Below are 24860 nucleotides of genomic sequence, written 5' to 3'. Positions count from 1 at the left end.
TAAAAACCTGTTTAAATAAGTTTAAAGCACTTTGTTCCTTGTAGAACTGTTTAAATCATTTAAAAGCATTTTTGTGGGCTTTTTGTATTTACCTCTTTAAGAATTCTGAGGGAGTGGTTAGAAGGGAGTTGTGGACCAGCAAGCTTTAAATCAGCGCCAGGTTTAAAAAGAGGCCTGGTGTAGTCAGCGGGCAGCGGAGTGAGAGGGAAGCAGAGTGAGCTACCAGGGCTTAGGATCAAAAGGGCTTGAGAGAAAAAGGGCCAGGTAAGTGCGTGTGGAAATTTTCAAAACTACTACAGTGAATAATGGAGGGGCATGTGATGTGTTGTTTCTGTATGATGTGGGAGCTGGTGGACCCCAGGGTCCTTCCCAGTGACCATGTCTGCAGTAAGTGCAGGTTGCTGGAGGAGCTCCAGCTCAAGGTAGATGAGCTGGCCTCTGAGGTACAGACGCTGAGGCTCATCAAGGGGAGGGACAGTGACATTGTCAATGGGGTGCAAGTGACATCCACCCCCCCCTAGACTGGCTAACTCTAAGGGTCAGGAACAAGAGGGGGCTGCTGAGAGGAGGAAGGGGGGTGGGGAGAGGAAGGGGGGTGGGGAGAGGAAGGGGGGTGGGGAGAGGAAGGGGGGCGGGGAGAGGAAGGGGGGCGGGGAGCGGAGGCCTCAGCCTCTCAATCTGCATAACAGGTTTGAGGTTCTTGCTTCCAGTCTGGACGAGGACGAGGGAGGTGAGGTCGGTGAGCAAACTGCACACGGTACAGTGATGCAGCAGGACATAGGCAAGGAGAAGGTGAAAAGGAACGTAGTAGTGATTGGGGATAGTGGGGTGAAGGGTATTGACACTATCCTTTGTCACAATGACAAAGTGCACAGAAGGGTGTGTTGTCTGCCTGGTGCTCAGGTCCGGGATGTCGCATCTGGGCTGCAGAGGAACCTGGAGTGGGAGGGTGCGAATCCGGTCGTTGTGGTACATGTGGGTGCCGACGACATAGGCAAAATGCGAACTGAGGATCTGGGGAGGGAGTATGAAAAGCTGGGAATGGAATTAAAGAGTAGAACCGACAAGGTGGTTATCTCTGGGCTACTGCCTGAACCAAGTGCAGGCGGGCGTAGGGTTGATAGGATTAAGGAAGTGAATGGGTGGCTCAGGGATTGGTGTGGGAGGAATGGGTTTGCATTTATGGGGCATTGGCAACAGTATTGGGGTAGGTGGGACCTGTTCGGGCGGGATGGGGTTGGTCTGAACCGTGCTGGGACCAGAGTGCTGGCGAATAGAGTAAAGAGGACTGTAGACAGGGCTTTGAACTAATTGGGGGGGGAGGGTGCGAGGGTAGGTGACATTACGGGGTCTAAAGTTGAGGAGACGGTACAGGTAAGGGAAGAGGCCGAGGATGTCCCAATAATAGAGGGAGTAGGGGGCGTGAGTATGCTTGGTGGCGTTATGGCAAATAGGGTCCAGGTGAAGGCTGGGATGAAGACACTTTATCTGAATGCATGAAGCATTCGGAATAAAGTGGATGAGCTGGTGGCGCAGATCAGCACAAATGGATATGATCTGGTGGCCATTACAGAGACGTGGCTGCAAGGTGACAGGGACTGGGAGCTGAATGTCAAGGGGTATCAAGTGTTTAGGAAGGATAGGCGGGAGGAAAAAGGGGGGGGCGTAGCTCTGCTGATTAAGGATAGCATCAGGGTGGTAGCAAGGGATGATATTGGAGCCAAGGAGCAGAACGTGGAATCGTTGTGGGTAGAGATTAGGAACAGCAAAGGGAGGAAGACGCTGGTGGGTGTTGTCTATAGGCCCCCGAATAATGATCTGGAGGTGGGGCGGGCTGTTAACGCGCAAATAAGTGCGGCGTGCAGGAATGGGACAGCCGTAGTTATGGAGGATTTCAATCTACATATAGATTGGTCGACCCATGTTGGACGCGGTGGGCTCGAGGAGGAGTTCTTGGAATGCTGCCGGGATAGTTTCCTGGAACAGTGTGTGTTGGAGCCGACGAGGGAGTGAGCTATCTTGGATCTGGTGTTATGTAATGAGGCGGGTAGAATTAGGGACCTTGCGGTGAAGGATCCTCTTGGGGAGAGTGATCATTGTCTGGTGGAGTTTCTGGTGCAGATGGAGGAGGAGAAAGTGGGTTCCCGGACGCGCGTCCTTTGTTTGAACAGAGGGGAGTACGGTAGGATGAGAGAAGAATTGGCGAATGTGGACTGGGGGAGCGCGTTGGAAGGTAGGTCTGCTGAGGAGCAGTGGAGAATCTTTAAGGAGATCTTTCTTGGTGCTCAGCGGAAATTTATTCCGATGGTCAAAAAGGACAGTAGGAGGAGAGGTAATAAGCCGTGGATAACGAAGGAGGTGAAGGAAAGTGTTAAATTAGAAGTGGAGGCGTTTAGAGTAGCTAAGAGTAGTGGGCGAGAAGAGGATTGGGAGAGGTTTAAATGTCAACAAAGATTGACAAAGAAGTTGATAAAGAAGGGTAGGAGAAACTACGAAGCTGGGCTAGCGCTTAATATAAAAAAGGATAGCAAGAGTTTTTATAAATATATAAAAAGGAAGAGGCTGGCTAGGGTGAACGTTGGTCCCTTAGAGGATGAGAAGGGGGACTTAGTGGTAGGGGATGGGGATATGGCTGAGGTCCTGAATAACTTTTTTGTTTCTGTCTTCACGGAGGAGGACGTGAATAATTTGCCAGGTGTTAGAGATGGAAAGGTGGTAAGACTGGAGGGTCTTAATGACATTACTGTTACGAGAGAGGCGGTGCTCGACAGACTGGAGGGGCTGATTGTGGACAAGTCGCCAGGACCGGATGGAATGCATCCGAGGGTTCTGAAAGAAATGGCGGAGGTGATAGTGGATGCCTTGGTGGTTATTTTCCAGACGTCGCTGGATTCCGGGGAAGTGCTGGAAGATTGGAAAACGGCTAATGTTACGCCGTTGTTTAAGGGTGCCAGGCAAAAGGCGGGGAATTATAGGCCGGTTAGTTTAACGTCTGTTGTAGGTAAAATATTAGAATCCGTCATCAAGGAGGAAAGAGCAAGGCATCTTGAGAGGAATTGCTTGATAGAGCAGACGCAGCACGGTTTCGTTAAAGGGAAGTCGTGTCTGACAAATTTACTGGAGTTCTATGAGGATGTGTCTAGGGCGGTGGATAGAGGAGAGCCGGTGGATGTGGTCATTCTTGATTTTCAGAAGGCGTTTGACAAGGTACCTCACAAGAGGTTATTGCAGAAGGTCAGGGGACATGGAGTTGGGGGTAGGGTGTTAGCGTGGATAGAGGATTGGTTGTCAAATAGGAGGCAGAGAGTGGGGGTCAATGGGTGCTATTTGGATTGGCGGATGGTGACTAGTGGAGTGCCCCAGGGGTCGGTGCTGGGGCCTCAGCTATTTACCATTTATATAGATGATCTGGAGGAGGGAACCGAGTGTAGGGTGTCGAAATTTGCTGATGACACCAAGATTGGTGGAACGGCAAATTGTGCGGAGGGTATGGAGAGTCTACAGAAGGATCTAGATAGGCTGGGCAAATGGGCCAGGAAATGGCAAATGGAATTTAATGTTGGCAAGTACGAGGTGGTCCACTTTGGTAGGAATAATGGTCGGAAGGATTATTACTTACGTGGCGAAAAACTGCAGCAGGCGACGGTGCAGAGGGACCTTGGGGTCCTTGTGCATGAGTCGCAAAAACCCAGCCTGCAGGTGCAGCAGGTGGTCAGGAAGGCGAATGGGATGCTGGCCTTCATAGCGAGGGGGATTGAATATAAAAGTAGGGAGGTCTTGCTGCAGCTGTATAGGGCATTGGTGAGGCCACAGCTGGAGTACTGTGTGCAGTTTTGGGCGCCGTACTTACGCAAGGATATTTTGGCCTTGGAGGGAGTGCAGAGGAGGTTTACTAGGCTGATGCCGGAGTTGAGGGGGTTGAGGGGGTTGAGCTATGAGGAGAGGCTGAATAAACGAGGCTTGTACTCGTTAGAGTTTAGAAGAATGAGGGGAGATCTCATTGAGACGTATAAGATGATGAATGGGATGGATAGGATAGAGGTGGAGAGACTCTTCCCGCTCAGAAAGGACAGTAGGACTAGGGGGCACAGCCTCAAGATAAAGGGGGGGCGGTTTAGAATGGAGTTGAGGAGGAACTTCTTCACTCAAAGGGTGGTGAATCTCTGGAATTCTCTGCCCGTTGAAGTGGTGGAGGCTACCTCGCTAAATATTTTTAAGACGTGGGTTGATGGGTTTTTGATAAGAGAGGGGATTAAGGGTTATGGGGAGAGGGCGGGAATGTGGAACTGAGCCACGACAGATCAGCCATGATCTTATTGAATGGCGGGGCAGGCTCGAAGGGCTAGATGGCCTACTCCTGCTCCTATTTCTTATGTTCTTATGCTTTCATGGTCAACAATAGACTAGCTTCTAAAATTTAATTTAATTTCAATTTAATAGTTGAATTTTATTAATTGACTTTAAATTCCAACAGTTACCTTGCTGGGATTTGAACATGTGTTCCCTGAGCATTCGTCTGAACTTCTGAAATATTCGTCCAGTGAAATTATTACTACATCAATGCTTCCCCACGTGACACTGATATAGTTCTCACATAAATTGATACAGAAACGTGCAACCCATCTTTGGATCACGTCAGTCTTATTTATATCTCTCACCACATAAGGATTCCACGCATGTTCCAGGACTGGATGAAGAAATGTCTGGTAAGCCATTGCTCTGATACTTATGTTGCAATATTAAAGTTTTCTGCTCAGAATCCTGTCCGCCTGATCACATCTGTGGCCACAAGTTGCCCTGTGGAGGGGATTCCCATCATTGATGGTGGCAGTGGCTGTTTTGGTCATTTTTTAATCTAAAAGTTTTAAAAGTTGCAAGACAGTACGTCAAGAAGAAGACACCCACTTCTTTCTTTCTCTTTCTCTCTTACCTGAAATGAAGGCTGCAGCTCTTTCGTATTAATCCTTAAACTTCAACAGCCTGCCCACTACACTTAATGAGATGGTGAGCTTACCTTCTGGCTATTCATTGGCCAATTCAGGGAAATCACTGTCGTGGGATGATTGCTCCCCACACAGTGCGGAGCCCTGACCTCCATTTGACCCCAACATTGGGACACAAAATCCTCCTTCATATTTCATGCTGAACTCTGAAAATCATCACATCCTTGATAAACAGTTAAAACAGTGTGAGGTATAATCCAAGGCGGCAGAGTTTAAAAGCTAAAACTTCACTTCGAAAAAGCTATTCAATATATTTCTTCGATATAATGGGACAGTTATTACCGATAGTGAGTGTCAATTCAAACCATCACATCAAGCAAAACTGTGCACTGTAATTCAGATGTAAAGTTGCTTTAAATAGTCAAACTGTGTTATAGAGACCTTATTTTTATTTGTATTCAGGAAGGCTAATTTCTGTAAGCTGATTCCCACAGGATGACTTAAATTCTCTTTCGCTACCTTAGCAGCAGGCCAATTTATTTAGGTCTCTGAGTCTGTTGCTGTGGTAAGCAAACCAGATAAAGCAGTCAAAATACCAAAAGCTGGTTTCCTTGAATACAAATTAATAAAGAGGAATATAAAAGCAGCATTAGAAAGAGGTGTGAAATCACTGATGTGAGGTGGTCTGAAGCTATAACGGAACATTGCTACTTAACTGTAGCATGATATGGATCTAAATTTAAAATGTTCCCTGGTAGTCCATTCTTATACTCCATTTCTAATGTTTATATTGAGATGATAGCAATGTTGACTCTTACCCCACACTCACCTGATGAAGGAACAGCACTTCAAAAGCTCATGATTCCAAGTAAACCTGTTGGACTTTAACCTGGTGTTGTGAGGCTTCTTACTGTGCCCACATTAAAATGTAATGGACATGCATATCTATCAATGCATGCATAAGCAATGATGAGCAGAAAGTAGTGTTGTGGCACTAGTAAACTCATCTGTTAATTCCTGAATTATCCAAATATGAACAGGTATGTGTGGCATAACAGCCTCCATGGGCTTGAATACAGTCAGCTGCAGTACTTACTTTTACATCTGAAGTATCTCTCTGACAGTTCCGCCATGATTTTGCTATGGAGGAGAATGTTCGCTCTGGATAATCAAATTTTCCTTCATTTGCATTAAGGAAAAATGTGGTAAACGGCTCCTGAAAATAAAATCAAACAGTTGAATTTATTTAACAGAAGTTTTGGAATTAGCCATTACATAGTAGCTAAATGAAGTCTGATTAATAAATGACACTTCTAAGGCAGGAAGAAATGTCCCATCTGATCTGAACAATAAAAAAGGAAACCCTAAAACCTTAACTTCAATTACTTTTGCACGTATATATATATTTACAACATTATCATATAAGCTTTCAATTTCAAACAATTTTAATGATGTAATTTGGGGAGGTTCAGAGTGAGGAACAAATGCATGTATTTCATTGTCAAATAGATAGGAATAAAAGCTCTTTCATTCCTAAAGATAATTAAATAAGACTCACGCACACATAATTCTAATCAGAGCTTTGCCAGTGACGTAATAAAAATTAGAATATGTTTTACGAGAACAAAAGAGACTGTTTTCATTGCTCTTGATGTTGTCACTTCTGCACTGGAAGAACAAACACAGATTAGGTAGCTGCTTTGTGGAACAACTCTGTTCGGTGTGCAAGTGTGATCCCAAGCTTCCGTTCACCTGTCATTTTAATTCTCTACCCCACTCTCGGTCTGACACTGGTCTCATATATCATTTCAATTAAAGCTGAATTTAAACTTGAAGGATAGCACCTCTGTTTTGTCCAGGCCTTCTGAACTCAACACTGAGTTCAATAATTTCAAATCAAAAACTCAACGCCATAAGTGCTAGCTGTAGGTAAAGATTCTGCTTTTGCCTTTTATACTTCCTCTAGTCACATCTTTTGTTTCTTGATTTATGCCATTGCCATCGGCTTTTGCCTTGCACCATCAACCCTTTTGCCATTTAATCTCTATTACTTCCCACCCTATTACAGGCCCTCACTTTCATTTCACCCCTCCCCCAATCCATCACTCCACCGTCCACATTCTGCTTTCCCTACCTTACTTAAAACTCACATTTCTAAGTACCCCAATTCTGATAAGGTAGGCTCACTGGTCTGAAAAATCAACTGTTCCCCTTTCCACAGATGCTGCTAGACCTGCTGACAATTGCCGGTACTTTCTGTTTTTATCTTAGAACTTCCTTTGATTCATGCTCGACAGACTGGAGGGGCTGATTGTGGACAAGTCCCCAGGACCGGATGGAATGCATCCGAGGGATCTGAAAGAAATGGCGGAGGTGATCGTGGATGCCTTGGTGGTTATTTTCCAAACGTCACTGGATTCCGGGGAAGTGCCGGAAGATTGGAAAACGGCTAATGTCACGCTGTTGTTTAAGAAGGGTGGCAGACAAAAGGTAGGGAATTATAGGCCGGTTAGTTTAACATCTGTTGTAGGTAAAATGTTAGAATCCGTCATCAAGGAGGAAATAGCAAGGCATCTTGAGGGGAATTGCTTGATAGAGCAGACGCAGCACGGTTTCGTTAAGGGGAAGTTGTGTCTGACAAATTTACTGGAGTTCTATGAGGATGTGTCTAGGGCGGTGGATAGAGGAGAGCCGGTGGATGTGGTCTTTCTGGATTTTCAGAAGGCGTTTGACAAGGTACCTCACAAGAGGTTATTGCAGAAGGTAAGGGGGCATGAAGTTGGGGGTAGGGTGTTAGCGTGGATAGAGGATTGGTTGTCAAATAGGAGGCAGAGAGTGGGGGTCAATGGGTGCTATTCGGATTGGCGGTTGGTGACTAGTGGAGTGCCCCAGGGGTCGGTGCTGGGGCCTCAGCTATTTACCACTCATATAGATGATCTGGAGGAGGGAACCGAGTGTATGGTGTTGAAATTCACTGATGACACCAAGATTGGTGGAACGGCAAATTGTGCGGAGGGTGTGGAGAGTCTGCAGAAGGATCTAGATAGGCTGGGTGAAAGGGCTAGGAACTGGCAAATGGAATTTAATGTTGGCAAGTGCGAGGTGGTCCACTTTGGTAGGAATAATGGTAGGAAGGACTATTACTTACGTGGCGAAAAACTACAGCAGGCGACGGTGCAGAGGGACCTTGGGGTCCTTGTGCATGAGTTGCAAAAACCCAGCCTGCAGGTGCAGCAGGTGGTCAGGAAGGCGAATGGGATGCTGGCCTTCATAGCGAGGGGGATTGAATATAAAAGTAGGGAGGTCTTGCTGCAGCTGTATACGGCATTGGTGAGGCCACAGCTGGAGTACTGTGTGCAGTTTTGGTCGCCGCACTTACGCAAGGATATTTTGGCCTTGGAGGGAGTGCAGAGGAGGTTTACTAGGCTGATACCGGAGTTGAGGAGGTTGAGCTATGAGGAGAGGCTGAATAAATGAGGCTTGTACTCGTTGGAGTTTAGAAGAATGAGGGGAGATCTCATTGAGACATATAAGATGATGAATGGGATGGATAGGATGGAGATGGAGAGACTCTTCCCGCTCAGAAAGGACAGTAGGACTAGGGGGCACAGCCTCAAGATAAAGGGGGGGTGGTTTAGAACGGAGTTGAGGAGGAACTTCTTCACTCAAAGGGTGGTGAATCTCTGGAATTCTCTGCCCGTTGAAGTGGTGGAGGCTGCCTCGCTCAATATTTTTAAGACGCGGGTTGACGGGTTTTTGATAAGCGAGGGGATTAAGGGTTATGGGGGGAGGGCGGGAATGTGGAACTGAGCCACGACAGATCAGCCATGACCTTACTGAATGGCGGGGCAGGCTCAAAGGGCTAGATGGCCTACTCCTGCTCCTATTTCTTATGTTCTTATGTTCAAATAGACATGAGATGGAATCTTATTTCATTAGCTTACTTGGTGACAGCCTCACATTGTCATATTGACTTAAAACTTTTTGGGAATCACAGACTTTTTCCTTTTCTATTTATACTGATAAACATTTATTGCTTCTTATTCCATTTACTTGGAAGGGAAGAGCATACATGATTATATGCAGATAATTATATGCAAAGAGGGAACAGTGGTTAGCACTGCTGCCTCACCAAGGATCCAAGTTCAATTCCAGACGTTGGAACACAATCGGTACGAAGTCTGCACGTTCTCCCCATGTCTGCATGAATTTCGTCCGGGTGCTCTGGTTCCCTCCCACAGTCCAAAAGATATGCAAGCTAGGTGAATTGGTCATGTTAAATTCTCCCTCAGTATACCCAAACAGTGCGGCAACTAGTGGGGTTTTCACAGTAACTTCATTGCAGTGTTAATGTAAGCTACTTGTGACTAATGAATAAAACTTTACCTTTTTAAAATAACAGAACAATGGAATTTCATTTTTGATTGCCCAAGTAAAGAGGCAACACAGATATAATGGTTTTTTATGTGCTGGCAACTGCTATTAAGTATTTTCTTACATTTGTCTACATCAAAATATATGGCAATATATTAGTCCAAAAGCTTTTCCCTGTAACATTTGGCGATAGATACCTATTTAAGAGGTATCTAATGCCCTCTCTACCTCACCATTAGTAATGCCAAGGGAGGTTTACAATAAAGGCATTGCATTTGCAGTGTATTTACTTTGCAATCATTGTGCCTTCACACTTTTACAATTGCATTTTACTAATTTGTCTAAAGTAAAATTGAAGTAAACTATAACTGAAGAGATAGAGGATGAACAAATCTAAACCAATAAAAACTATCAAAGAATAACCTCTATGGACTGATAAGACATCCAATCCTGAATGACAACAAAACACATATCAATAAAACAAATGAGAAGGTGAACCAAGAGAAACATTCAACATGTTTTTGACTCAATATTTTAACCTGAGAACAGTTCAGAACGGCAATGAACGCTGGAGTAGATTTTCTCGGTTAAGGTAGAAAGGCGCATTCCGTTATCCTATCACCCAATCTAAACTGAAGATGCAAATTTCAAAATCTTGAGCTGAATTGAACATAGTAATGAAACTGACAGCAACTTCAGAGGTCTGCACTTGTGCAAAAATTGCATAAGTAAAGAAATGGTTGTCAATGATTCTACGCATCTCCATTGACAACAATGCTGTTGAAGAACCCCAACCATTATCAATGGGAAAACTATGAATTTACAAGAACTTCCACTTCAATGCTATCAACTTAGCCATACACTTGAATATGTTACAACTTGTCGAATAAGTCAGTGTGCTAACTTCATAATTACTCCTAAACAGTCAGTGGACCTGAAAAGCTGATTTTCTATTTGTGGAATGGTGGAATGTCAAATCTCTCACTCCAACCTCTTGGCCCCAGACCAGGGACAATGACAGTCTTTCACTGAGCTCTCGCATTCCTTCACGTATGGTCACAACACAGTCTTCCTTCTACTCCCCTCCATGAAACCCATCCCTCTTGTGCCGCACTAACACAATCCCCCCTCCTATTCTGGAGTTGCAAGCATCCCCTTCCCATTCATACACTCCTTTCCCATCCAGTTACTTCTGTGTTTGCACTGTAGGATTCCATGTTGCACTCCAACTTCTCCACCCTTGGTCTTCTCTCTGCCTGCCATTGTGCAGCACCCCCCATTTCCCAAACCTACCATAGACCATTGTTCCTCACATGTTTGCCATCCTCCTCTACATTTCCACCCCACCATTCCCCATTTTTCATGGCCTCTGTCATCCTTCGCCCTCTTACTCTCCTCACCTCATCCCATTTGCAATGCAGGGTGGGTGATTCTCCCAGCCCGCTGCGCTACTTTTGCAGTGCAACAGGCCAGGAAGATCAAGCAAAGGCCATTTAGCAGCTACTGGCTGGGCGCCACAGCCTCCAAGTGTCTCCAAGTGCCAGAATTCCAGCGCTGAGCTGTATAAATTATTCAAATTCTCATTTAAATCCATTTTGAATCCTATTAGCAGGCTTGGGACTGAAATTTCCTGGTCTATTAGCCTCTCCCATCCCGCCAGGAGTGTTCACTCCAGTGGGGCTTACAACGATTCCTCTGCTGGTGGCCTGAGAGTCCGGGGTAAGGGAGGTGCCCCCTGTGCATTGCCAGTCCGGCAATGCCAGCCTGGACTCTCAGGCACTGACAAAGGGGCAAAGTGGCAATGACCAGGGGGCAGCTAGGCCTACCTCACCAGGCACTGGGCAGTGTCAAGAGGGTGGGGCTTAATGGAGCAGGGCCTAATGGGGGCGACTGGTGGGGGTTGGGAGTCCCGCTGCCACATTGCAGAGGGATTAGTGACAGAGGGAGGGAGGCCAGTGATCAGGACTGGCCATTGTGGTTGGAGGGATCAGGGCTGGGGCTGTGGGGGCAGGCCAGCCATCAGTTAGGCCAGTGATTGGGAGGCTGGCAGTGCAGGACTTTTGCGCATACGCTGATCTCCACACTGACAGATTAGTGCGTGCGCAGTGGCCTGCTCAGCTTTATGCTCTTAGTATTTTTCACATCAATCATGCTAGTGCATTCTACAGTGCACAGAACGTGGAAGATTCATTCTGAAAATCCCGCTGTAAAGACCAGTGGGATTTACTCCAGTTTTTATGTGAATTCGAGATTCAGAATTTTATTGGGAGAATACAACCCCAGGTCTCTGTTTGAGACTGCAGCTCTCCCTGAGAACAACAGAACACAAAGAGTGCTGCTCTCTCTGAGACACCCACCAACAGCAGACCAACTCTACATTCCCACCAGTGTGGCATCGCACTGAGAAACCAGAACAGTGCTGTGCAGGGAAGGATTTGAATGTTGCTCTCACCTCAAAGTCATGAGTGAAGTGAGGGCGGACTGGTCTAATTTCCTGTTGGCATGGTACATAATTAGGAGGGCGAAACATGGCTCCGGTTGGTTCAGTTTTTAACGAGCATTCACAATGTAGTAATGCATGATAAGTGCAGTTCCCGATATGGGCAAGGAGGAAATCCGACATGTCATCAGCCCACCATAGAAAAGGTAAGGGGAAAAATCCAAATTGATTTCCCACTGGCGAGAATCCAATTTTTGACTTTGCTTCAAATTTTCTGGCAAGAACCAGAAAGTTCCTTCCATTGTTGCCAGAAAACCACAATAATATTTTCATCAAGAATATTTTTCATTTTACTTAGTTAAATGGTTGTAGTTTCAGTTCCATATCATTTACTGTTAGGGGCTTATGGGCATTTATGGGAATAAAATTGCAAAACAGGAGACGTAGGAGTGTTTTCAGAAGTACTTTTGTTTATGAACATTGCATTTCTTATTAAAATATACAACTTAGCAAACTACTTGCATGCTATTTGTGGTCTATTATAAAACTACCTCTGTTCTTCAAACACCTGCAACTTACTGCTGGAATATATTAAATAATGCTGCTGTTAGCACCTGCTTTGTCAATCAGATTATATTTCTTATGTTTCTTTTGTATATAAGTAATAAATCTTGTAGCTAATGGCTCAAATCTCACAATCATAAATCAGCAACAATTTACAACTGAAGAGGAGATAGGAAAGATCTGAAACAAATGGGAGAAAATGGCATACATTACAACTATGTTTAACATAGATAGCCAGCATTTCAGATCACAGATCATGTATTTAGGCTTGCAGATAAGAATCAGCACTATTGTTGGCTCCCTCATCAATGCTGCTCTAGAGCTAACTTCTGTTCCTGCTGTTCTAATTTTGAATACCAATGCACATTGAAAGAACAACTATTTTGAGGTGAAAGGATGCTTACAGTATGCAAAATTCAAAAGCAAGGCAACAAATGTGATGAAGGTAGGAACCCAAGAGGGGACAGCTTGAGAATTCTTCTGGGTGGAGAAGGAAAATCATTCATGCTACATGGGCATTGCTGAAAAAACTAACATTTACTATCTATTCTGAATTTCTCTTAAGAAGGTGGTAAGGAGCTGCCTTCTTGAATACAACCCAGTGGCTTGCTACATCATTTCAGAGGGCGGTTAAAAGTGGACCACATTGCTTTGGATCTAGAGTCACAAAGAGGTCAAACTGGGGGTGACCAATTTTTTTTCTTCTATGGGTAGGTGCCTGGAACTCGCTGCTGGGGGAGACAGTGGAAGCAGATACAATGGTGAGTTTTAAGGGGTGTCTGGACAAATACATGAATAGGATGGGAATAGAGAGATACGGTCCCCGGAAGGGTAGGAGGTTTTAGTTCAGTCGGGCAGCGTGGTTGGTGCAGGCTTGGAGGGCCGTAGGGCCTGTGCCTGTGCTGTAATTTTCTTTGTTCTTTGTTTTCTTTGTTCTTGGACATCCGCAAACCAAATGGAAGGTTAAAGAATAGAGGGCTATAAGAATCAAAAATAAAATTGCCTTTGGAGTGAGGCTGGAGATTTCTACTTAAAGAGCGCACAGCACTATGCCCTGGAGCTTTTTAACTAATTATATTTTAATTGTTTTGTAGAAACCCTGAATGTTCCCAAACTTTCCCTTCTCAAAGATGTCTACTTCTGAACCACAAGAGAAAGTTACCTGTCGGTTCACTGTCAGGATCTTTAGGCCTTCTTGGAAGGGAGGCACCAGCCTTGTGTCTGCTCACCAACATCAGATCAGCCAGTCTCTCCCAACCCCACCAGCTCCCAGTTTCATTGCCCCCAACCAGCAGCCAGTGTCTCTCCATCTCCACCTTATCCAAATTTCATTCCCCACCACCAGCGGTCAGTTTCTTCCATCTGCTCCATAGATGCTCCCTTTATTCCGCCTCTACATCCACTTTCCCCACGTCCTGGCAGCCACTTGCTCCATGCCCTGGCAGCCACTTGCCCCATGCCCAGCAGCCACTTTCCCCACATTGCGGCAGCCTCTTGTCCCTGGCTGGGCAGCAGCATTGCCCCCATCCAGCAGTGACCTTCCCCTTGCCCAGCTGCCACTTTGACTCTTCCACCCCACCCTGAAAACCTCCCTTCCTCTCAAGGATACTCACCACTGCCATCACAGCATATCTCCAGGCCTCAGAGTGAGGAAAGCTGCGGCTCCAATCAGAGAATGGTTCTCTCTCACATTTGTTACTGATTAGCTCACTAGTCATCTCAGCAAGAGCAAATGTGGGAGAGAAACAGGTCAGGATTCTCCCAAAAAAATTCTAAGTGCCAATTTCATGTAAAAACTGGAGGAAATCCTGCTGGATTTTTCACAGGAGTTTCAAAATGAATCTCCCACACTCTGTGCACTGCAGAGAGCCTCAGGGAGATTCACACTGAAAACCTGTGGGCGAAGCATATTCCCACTTGCAAGGTCAGCAGCACAACGCTGAGCAGGCCACTGCGCATGCTTTGATCTGTCAAAGCAGAGATTGGCGCATGCGCAGTAGCCCCACATTGCTGGCCTTCCAATCGCTGGCCAGCCCCGCGACCCCGGCATCGCTGGCTGTGCAACTCCACCCTCTCCAATTTCTGGCCTCCTGGACATCTCCTAATTTCGCTCCACTCTCCCACCCTGCCAAACCTGATCTCCCTGACACCATGTCCTCAGCAGTCTCACCCCGATGCCCAGTCCCAATCAGCCCCTTCCCTCCTGCTACCTGCAATCCCTAATGCAGAGTGGCAGCAGGATACCCCACCCACACCAATCGCACCCAGTGTGCCCCGCCTAATCAGGCTCTTCCCCCAGTAGGCCTCAGCCCTTTGGCACTGTACTGATGCTTGGTAGGCAGTGCCAGGGGGCCAGGTTGTTACTGCCTACTGTCCTTCACACAACTGCATGCTTACCTCCGGCTTCCTGCCTCCTCACTTTCCCATACTTTGTGTCACTACCCCTCAGTTTTCTTTTGCTGGACGCAAGCTCAAAACATAGTACATGTTTCCTCACATCTTGCGGTTAATGATAATTTGAGTACATAGGTACAGGAACATGAAAATTAAGCAGAAGGAAAATAATTAAAATAGGATTGACGGACTTAATTGCTGTAACTCAATGGCCTTGATAATATATTATGCATCGCATCCAATGATTCCACTGTTGTTATAAAAGCATTACATTTTCCGATTCATTGGGCGAAACCTTACCAGAAAATGGCAAAGTGTTGCTTCTGGCGAGAAACGGGAATGTTTTTCTCCAGACAAACTGGTCGGTTTTCTCTCCAGATCTTACAAAATTCTGCCTTTTTGAAAGCTAGTCACCATTGTAAGTTGGAATTAAAAACTGTACAAATTGGCAAACTCATTAACTGTAAGCTAAGTTTTCTGCATCGGTATTTCCGCAAGTGCACACTGGAAAATTGCACAGCCACAGCCTGTCATTTTCCATTCTTTAATTTTACATGGCAGATGATTTATACTTAAGTATTTTAACATAGGAACATAAAGAAGTGAAACAATCAACACTGAAACTTGCAATGTTTGCAGACTACAGTAATTTCTTCAAAATTGCCTTTCAGAATTATTTTGAGAAGGTGGTAGTGAATTGCCTTCTTGAACCACACGAACTGTGGAGTTTCAAGGCTTTGGCTCACCACCAACTTTTCAAAGGCAAGTAGGGATGGGCAATAAATCCTGGTGTTGCCAGTGACGGCCACAACCCACAAACGAATTTTAAAAATCTGCTAAGATCAGACTTTATCTCGGTACAGTCAAAGCCTGCCCCTCGTTCTTAAAAAGCTTGCAAATGCAAGGACTGCATTCCAATGTTGGTAAGTCAGCGGGTGGGATTTTCCAGCCACGCTGGCCCCGAAACCAGAAAATCCCACCTGAGGTCAACGGACCTTTCCATGGTCCAGCATGCTCAGGTTCCCATGGTGGGCGGGATGTAAAATTCACCCCAATGTTCTCTTAGCATAACATCTCTGCTCTTTTGGAAGTCCCAACTCACTATAAGCAATTCCATGAGAGTTTGGCTGAACAGTGTAAGTATGGGACATTTTCTTGTACGTATCAGAGATAAAATGCCTCTGAAGCATTGCAAGGAGTTACTTTTTAAAAGATAGTTGCAATGTTTTTTAAAAGTATGATAATGCTGGAATTTCAAACCACTAGCGCAACAAAATGTATTGATGCAATCAGCCAAAAAAAGCTACACAAATAAATAAATCTGACATTCCAGTTGGCGTAAATGTACATGCAACTGGAATCTATTTTATATATGGCAGTACTGGTGATGTTTCAATGTTTTGCTTACAACTTGATCCTGATTCTTATCAATAAGCCTATTCTTCACTTACAACAAATACTGCAGAAGAACAAAATATGAATTGAAAGCAGGTTTTACATTTTTCCCCACTCAGAGACTTTTGCCCACACAAATTTTAGTTATTCACCGAAGAGAGTAGTATGAAATTGCAGGATAATCTTAGCACATTCTGTAAAAACATCAGAAATCCATGCAGCAGAACAACCCAAAGGTTATGTCATTGCCTAATCTGATTTTGTAATTTCATGTCAAACTGTGCAACCTAATCAGTTTTATTAGATATGGCTGACTGCCTGTCCAAAGCTTTAATAAAGTTACACTCGGTGTACCAATCCCATTTCTTTTTTAATAGTATTAAATACTGATGCCTGCTTTAAAAAAATGTTTCAGTGATTTTGTTACAGACTGAAAACTCGTGAGGACCTACACTAGTTTCATGTAATACCTCTGATCATTTAGGTCTCATGACAGTGCTAAGAATGTAACATTTGTAACAATGTTCAGAAATAAATAATGGAAATCAGTTGTATATCTATACCATATATCTACATTCTTTTGAAAGTTTGATATAAACTTAAACAAGTATTTTATCTACCAAGTGAGTGACTGCTGCAATAGGATAGAACTGACAGCAAACATCGAACATTCTACAGATGGTTATGGTCACAGAGGTGATATTGCAAAGAAAGAAACAATGAAAAAATCTGCACTCTATGATTCTATGAGTAAAATAGTAAACCAAAATGGAAGCAGAGGTTCTAATCAATAATTTTAGATCATAACTTCATACTCATTTTATATTTTTTCATTGTAGGGTTGCCTTTTTGACCTGTTGCTTCTTCCATAACTCCCAGGCTAGAATTCTCTGCCCGTTAATGCCCCACCACCACTACCAACGAGAATGGAGAAATTGATACTCAGACAAATCTCCGTTCACTGAAGCCACAGACAAGGTTAGAGATGAGCGGCACAGTAGCACAGTGCTTAGCACTGCTGCTTCACAGCTCCAGGGATCTCGGTTTGATTCCCAGCTTGAGTCACTGTCTGTGTGGAGTTTGCACATTCTCCTTGTGTCTGTATGGGTTTCCGCCAGGTGCTCCAGTTTCTTCCCACAGTCCAAAGATGTGCGGGTTAGGTTGATTGGCCATGCTAAAATTGCCCTTAGTGTCCTGAGATGCATAAGTTAGAGGGATTAGTGGGTAAATATGTAGGGATATGAGGATAGGGCCTGGGTGGGATTGTGGTTGGTGCAGACTCGATGGGCCGAATGGCCTCTTTCTCTACTGTAGGGATTCTAAGATCCTGGCCCCAAACTTTGCATATGCTATCTTGCCACTTACCGCTACTTAGGTACATCTTTCGTTCTTTATTTGTCCACTGACCACAATTTTTGGCTGGAATCTTGTGCTCTCACTGGTGGTGAACTTGGATGCGGGAAGGGCATTTACTCATGTGGAACGGTGGTGTATCGGAACTCTGCCACATTCCTGCTTCTGCCAGAATTAAGGGCAAGAAGGCTAAACTTCTTATTCTGCTGTCAATTATCCCACCACCGCTGGTATTAATCCAGCTGCTGGTGGCCCTGTCAGCACATGCTGTGCATGGCAGGTCAGACCCTATGGCCGACTTATCACTTCCAGGCCTGATGGAAGGACTGAACATCAGGAAGAGGGCAGGGGGTGGTGAACCTCTGAGAGATACCCTCTGTTGTTTATGTCAAACCCTGCACCTGTCTGTCCACAAACTCTACCCTGCCAAACAGTATTTCACACCCTGTGGTTTGGGTCTCTCCGCTACCCTATAACTCTGGTGTCTGGCTTTTGGGAGCAGCCACTGCCTCCTGAATGGCACTACTGGGTACAAGAGCTGCTGGCCTCTGAGTTGCATGCCAGTTGCAGAAGAAAGCAAAAGCTTCAGAGAAGATTAATGTGCTGCCTTCAACTTTGTAATGATTCAAGCTTATGGTTGGGAAGGGTATTAGAAACAGAGAAGTCACAATAACTAAACACATTGCTATGTCTTCAAAAAATTCACAATGTCACCTTTAAAAAAAAATCCACAGTAAGATTCCCAAGAACATAGCAAACAACACTGATTTGGACCAGTTAGGCTGAAAGTTCTGTTTCTATTGTAGATCATGTAATTCTTAAATAATACGTAACTGAAGGTACTCACGATTCTGACAAGCCATGATAGTGTGGAAGTAGCTGTAGAATAATGGGTGTTGTAATGGTAAGGTGGAATTTGATCATCCTCCCATGTTTCATAACGTTCAGCATAGAATACGGCACGTTTTGGGTTCAAAGATCCGATAGGCTGTCAGGGAAGAAGTGTATATGACAAGGGATTGATTTAGTTTGAATAGTAACTGAAAAAATACAAAGTCGCTTTTCAAAAGTAGCTTGCTTCTCATAATTATAGTGATAGATTTCCAGTAATAAATTCTCTATCATTGTATTCTGTAAGGGAGACAATAACACTTCTCTATTACCACAAAAATTTGAAAGGAAACATTATTTTCAGATATTTGCATGAATTGTTTTAAAGCTTCTCCTTCTTATTAAATACATTAGTTAATTAATTACAACGTTTACATGACAAAATGTTACTGTTGTGGCTAAAAACGGTATTGATAAAAGCTTTGGAGGTGACAGACTGATAACCTCTCCAGATAAATCACAGGGCAGTGCTTCAAATTTGAATCCGTTTTGCTTGTCCAACTGTTCAACAGTCTGCTAACTTGTGTTTTGTGAATTGCATTTACTTCATAGTCATTTAATTTCCAGGATGCTGTATAAACATACTCTTTTGCCGGTTATATGGCAGTCAGAGCACAGAGCCATGAAATTCCTTATTTCAATCACACGGCAGAAAGAAATATAAAGGAGTGGATCGGTTAACAACCACAGTAATGAGCTTTCTCTAAGATAATGTCCTAAAATGTAGTATTTCAAAACATTTAATGTTTGAAATATTACCCCTGCAACACTTAATTGGCATATTTAGCATGACTCTTTCTTTATCTACAAGGCCTGGACTATGTCCAGAGCTTGACAACTAAATCCTGCAGTGCAGAATTGTTAAACTTGTCTGTGTTTTTCAGTGATGTCACATGAATCAGAAACAACCCAACACATACTGTGGATTTTAAGATAAAAATATTCAAAGAAAGATGCATAGGGTGTTTTCTGACATAAAACAGCATGGAATGATTTGGTTAAAATTATATCTTAAAAATGCTTAAAATGCACATGTAATGAAAATTTTAACAGAAAAAACTTTTATCCTTCCACAAAATTGTTGAAACTTTATTCTGCATGTCTTTCCTAAATGTTTAACAACACCTTCTAGATGCTGGACCGCTTTATCGCCAATGAAATTCTAGCCACTGTTGTTATACTTTCAATTGTATTTGAAGCTACGTGACACATACACTTTAAAATGGCTCATGCAATTATTGGTATTTGTTCTTGGAATCTGGTTGTCGCTGGCAAGATTGACATTTATCGCACATCCCTAATTTCCCTGCATCACTTCAGTCCATATGGTGAGGGTGCTCTCATCTTGCTGTCAGGGCCTAGCAGGGACAGAAATGAATGACACTTAGGGGAGACAGTGGTATCGTGGTATTGTCATTGGACTAGTAATCCAGAGGCGCAGTCTAATGCTCTGAGGAACATAGGTACAAATCCCACCAATAAAATCTGGAATTTGAAAGCTCGTCTCTGTAATGACCACTGTTGTAGAAACCCATCTGGTTCACTAACAACCTTTACGGAAAGAAAGCTGCCATCTTTAGCCTTCACTCCAGACCCACAACAATGTATTTGACACTTGACTGCCCTCTAAAATGCCTCACAAGCCACTCAGTTTGTGGGCAATTCCAGAAGGGCAGCAAATGCTGGCCCTTCCAGCAATGCCTACATCTCATAAAAGTATAAAATAGAAAAACTTAGGGGCAGTTTATTACTATTGGTATGGTATTGGCATTCTTGATCTTCCATCTTGGAATTTGAACTCATTCGCTGGATCAATTGTCCAGTAGAATAATTATATGACCCTACCCATTATTTTTATGAATAAATTGATACTATTATAATGAATACTAAATATTGTAACACTTTTGAGTAAGTATTTGAACTTTCACCCAACTGTTCCTTGTATTTGTAGTCAGACCACACAATTCATTAAGCATAATCCCTTGAGCACTTAATTTATATTTATATATAGAAACAAATATCAACTCCACCACTTTCAAATACATAAGAGGCCAATTTTTAATGACTGAATCTCAGTAACTTTGATAGTACAGCATTGGACTTCCAAAGTTTACACATCAGTTTAAACTTACTGCAGCAATTATTTCACAGATTTGAAGTTAGGTCTGTCTGAGGAAAGTATGAAAATTGCTCAGTGGTCTTTTCAGTTACCAATAATACAACTTGTCCTTGATACAATGGTACTGACATTAACTCCAGAAATGCCCAAAAACTGGAACAATTTTACAACTATAAAAATTGACGTCTTCTTTTGCAAGTGGGTGCAAAGCATGTAGCAGAAAAAAAGGAAGCGCATGGACAGAAAAAAAGTCAGAAACCTTTATTTGATATAATAACGAATGCAGGCATCTTTCATAGAAGATACAAGTATGTATGCATTTAAAGCTGCAAGGGAACTCAGTTGCCAAGGGTATAATGAAATTGAGATGGTTGCGTATATGAGTCAGTAGTTCTGTTCCTAATAAGATTATTAGTGTTGTCTTTTATATCACATTAACTTCCCAGTACTGCTGAGAACTTCTGCATGCCAAAGCAGCCCAGTGTGTAAAAAAATTCTTTAAATTTAAATGAAGCAACCTGCATTACACGTCTACAAAAACATGTCCTATATATACAACAGATTTAATTTCTAGGACTTTTAGGAGGGATTTTTTCTGTCCAAAAACCTGACAAGGTATAACTTTGTGAGTCTTTGTAGTTGAAGATGATCTGAAGTTGTGTGTTTGAATGAGCAGGTGACTGTGGGTTCATTTACACATGAATAATTACGTAAGTATCTGGGGTTGGAGACATTCTACTTGAGGATTATTCATCCTCAGAGCAACAGCTGATGTTTTTACACAAGTGAAAAAGAAGAAATTGTTATTTTAAATTCTTTTACATTGAGGACATGGGTGTATTTTGGCATGAAGTGTTAAGTGTGCAGGTCGTCTGTCATGGATTATTCATGTCAGCCAGATTATTAAGAGGGGCAACGAACAAAGGTCAAGCAATTACAATAAAACAAAACATCCATTTATATGATGCTTTCAAATTTGAGAAAAGTCAACGTCCATCCAATGTCCATTCTTAGTCAGGCTGACAAAGCTTGGCCAAACTGATGGGTTTTAAGGGGATTCATAAAAGAAGAGAGGGAGGTGCTAAGGCAAATACACTTTGGGAAGGAATTTCAAACTTCAGGCCAAAGTGGCTGAGGGCACAACCACCAATGGTGGGGATGAAGGGATTACAGAACACAAAAGAGACTAGAGTTGGAGGATTGCAGGGTTATCTGGATGGTTGTTGGGTTGGAAGATGTTGCAAAATTGGGACTTGCAAGGCCATGAAGAATTTAAACGAAAGGAGAGAAATGTTAGATTTGAAGTGTTGGGGGCTGGCAGCTCAAGCATTGCATTTTCTTTTTCCTTTTCTCTGCAATCTGTGACATAATCAACCACTGTACCTTTCTTCCGTTAGTCTCCTACATTGTTCAGTTCAGTGGTCCCATTCTTACCTAAGAAAGCACAGTCAGAGCATGTGTGGAAAATACTACACCTCCCATCCCAGACTGTTATCCCTGGAGCCACAAGGATCTATGCTTGCTTTCCTTTTCTTCCTCATCTACAGGTTGCTTGTTGGAGACATCACTCAAAGATACAAGTATTGCGAACTGTGAGGTGCATAGTGTTAAATTTCAAAAGGATGTAGAGAGGTTGGTTAAATGAGCAGGCCGAGATGTGTGAAAGATTTTATTTTTGTAGGAAGAATAGGGAGAGGTAAAATAAAACAAAGGGTACAATTCTAAAGGGTTTGCAAGCGCAGAGGGGACATTGGGGTGTAAGTGCAGAAAACCGAAGATGGCAGGGAGGTTGCCAGCTTAATTAATAAAACGTATGGGATCTTGAACTTTATAAATAGGGCAGAGGGTACTAAAACAAGGAAGTTATGATAAGCTTGCAAAGGTATTGGTTCAGTCATCACTGGAGTTTTGTGCCCAGCTCTGGTCATTACATTTTAGAAAGAAAGTGAAGGCAGTGGAAAGGATACAGAAAAGATTTGAGAATGGTTCCAGGGATGAGGAACTTCAGTTATGTGAATAAAAGAAAGAAAGAGGGAATGTTCTCCTTGGAGAAGAGAAAATTGAGAAGAGGTTTGTTAAAAGTATTAAAAAGCATCAGGATTCTTCACAGAGTAGATAAGGAGAAACTGTTCCCATTGTTGGAAGGATTGCAAATCAATTCCACATACTAATGACCCTCAGAGAATAAATTCTCCTCCTCTCTATTTTGAAGGAGAGGTCTCTTATTATTAAACAGTGCCCCCTAGTTTTGGTCTCTCCCAAAAGAGGAAACATTCTCATGATGTCCACCCCATCAAGTTCCCTCAGGGTCTTATATGTTTCAATATCACCTCTCATTCTTCTGAACTCCAATGTGTAGATGCTCAACCTTTCTTTGTAAGGTTAGCCCTTCATCTGAGGAATGAAATAAGTAAAATGTCTCTGAACTATTTCCAAAACAATCATATATTTTTCAAATAAGGACACTCTAAGCGCTGTATACAGTACTCCAGATGTGGTTTTGTCAAGGCCTCGTACAGCTGAAGGAAACACAGAGCTCTGCATTTAGAGTCATGAATAAACAAGTTTTCAGAGTGTGTGAAATGTTCACTGTAATCCCTAGGGCTTGACCCTACCTGACTTGTATTATACCACAAGGTCTTGCTGCACATTCTTGAAAGTGCAACACGACCTAACCCAAAAGCTTTGCTAATACTTTCTCAACTACTGTAAAATGATAAAATAAACATTTGCATTTCTCACTCCTGGACGTCATGGGAAAAGTTCTTTCATACCAGTGTTATGCTGCTCTAAAGAGGCTCCACCAATTTTCACATACAACCTTGTTTTCCATATTTTGTGAACAAAAATAAATCTTATACTTTTGAGAAATGTCAGGCAAATAGCATATAAATGACAAAACTGGCAAACAGTAAACATATTTAAAATGCCTATTGTTTAATAATGCAAAAAGGACTGTGTGGCCAGCAACTACAGGCCAATCAGTTTAATTTCGGTGGTGGGGCAACTTCCAGAAACAACAATTTGGGACAAAATTAATTGTCAATTGAGCAAATGCAGGTTGAGGAAAGTCAGCATGGATTTGTTAAGGATAAATCATATTTAGCTAACCTACTGGAATTTTTTGAAGTGCTAACAGAGAGGGTTGCTGGGGGTAACATTTGTACATGGACTTTCAAAACATATTTGATATAGTGCTGTACAACAGACGGGCGAGCAACATTATCATTCACATAATAAAAGGGACAATATTTGTGTCCAGAAAACGGATAAAAAATTGGTATGTTATTGAAGGTGACAGGAGAGGTTGGCAGGACAATATTAATGGGGGAATGGAGTACAAAAAGCAAGGGGGTTATTTTAAATTTGAATATTGCTAAAAAACAGGACACCAGAAAAGGATCCTGGTTGATTGGCAAGTCAACTCTGATTGGTTGCTATAGAATAACTGTCCTCCACACTTCTGTTTAATGCAAACAAGGCACAATTCTGGAAATGCTTCTTTTGCCTGCAGAGAACACGTCGCCACTAACAAATATATGGAGCTTCTAGCAAGTGAGCCTAACTGATAATCTTATCAGAAAGTTGAGTGATTTGGAGGAGCAGAACAATTTAGGGATCCAGGTTCAAAGTAGTACCTCAAACATATAAAGTTTTATGGCAAGAGTTAAAGAACATAGATATTGAGATGTAAAAATGAACATTTTAGAATTGGAAGCACACAAGACAGCTCGATCCTGATTATGGAGCGTAATGCAGATACAAATCATCCTTGTAACTTATTTTCCTTCCCGGGAACTCTGCAGCCTTCTGGTTTGGACATTTACTTAAATAACTTCAAGCTTTATTGTCTCCCCAACTTTCCTGCCACATTCTTCCCCAAAACAAACCCAAAACACAAACAGAAGTTACTGGTATAAGAACAGAAAATGCTGAAAATACTCAGCAGGTCAGGCAGCATCTGTGGATATAAACAGAGTTGACATTTCAGGTTGATTTTATTTTTCTATAGTTCCAGTATCTGCAGTATTTTTCCTTTGTAAAAATTACTGATACTTCTATGTGCATCTCTGGGTATAATGGTATGTCTATGTAGGTTCCTGGGTTTTCTATTTTTTTATATCTGGGACTACTCCAAATATATATGCATTTGATTTGACTCAAGGGTTCGCAAGAGTATTATTAAATGGAAAGCATTACTATGCTCTGACGAAGAGTCAAATGACTTGAGGCGTTAGCTCTGTTTCTCCCCTAATAGAGGCTACCAGACCTGCTGAACATTTTTTAGCGTGCCTCTGTTCTTGTTTCAGATTCCACCATCTACAATATTATGATGATATTGCTATGGCTCATCTCAATTTGCACAAACCCAACACAAAAAAAATTG

General features: G+C 42.9%; 1 protein-coding gene across 4 annotated transcripts in view; it reads right to left on the bottom strand.

Annotated features, from left to right (window-relative positions):
- Positions 1 to 24860, bottom strand: part of nbeaa (neurobeachin a) — an 825376-nt gene that overhangs the window by 93253 nt on the left and 707263 nt on the right. For all 4 annotated transcript variants that reach the window (XM_080197464.1, XM_080197465.1, XM_080197462.1 and 1 more), the window contains 2 exons: positions 18311 to 18451; positions 6040 to 6159 (listed from right to left, as the gene is read on the bottom strand). In XM_080197464.1, coding sequence (XP_080053590.1) covers positions 6040 to 6159; positions 18311 to 18451 — 261 coding nt within the window. The remainder of the gene's footprint in view (positions 1 to 6039; positions 6160 to 18310; positions 18452 to 24860) is intronic.

This window comes from Carcharhinus amblyrhynchos, chromosome 10 (assembly GCF_965287045.1).
Source record: "Carcharhinus amblyrhynchos chromosome 10, sCarAmb.v2.hapA, whole genome shotgun sequence".
NCBI lineage: Eukaryota > Metazoa > Chordata > Chondrichthyes > Carcharhiniformes > Carcharhinidae > Carcharhinus > Carcharhinus amblyrhynchos.
The sequence above is the reverse complement of the archived record's forward strand: the minus strand, read 5'-3'. Positions and strand labels throughout refer to the sequence as shown.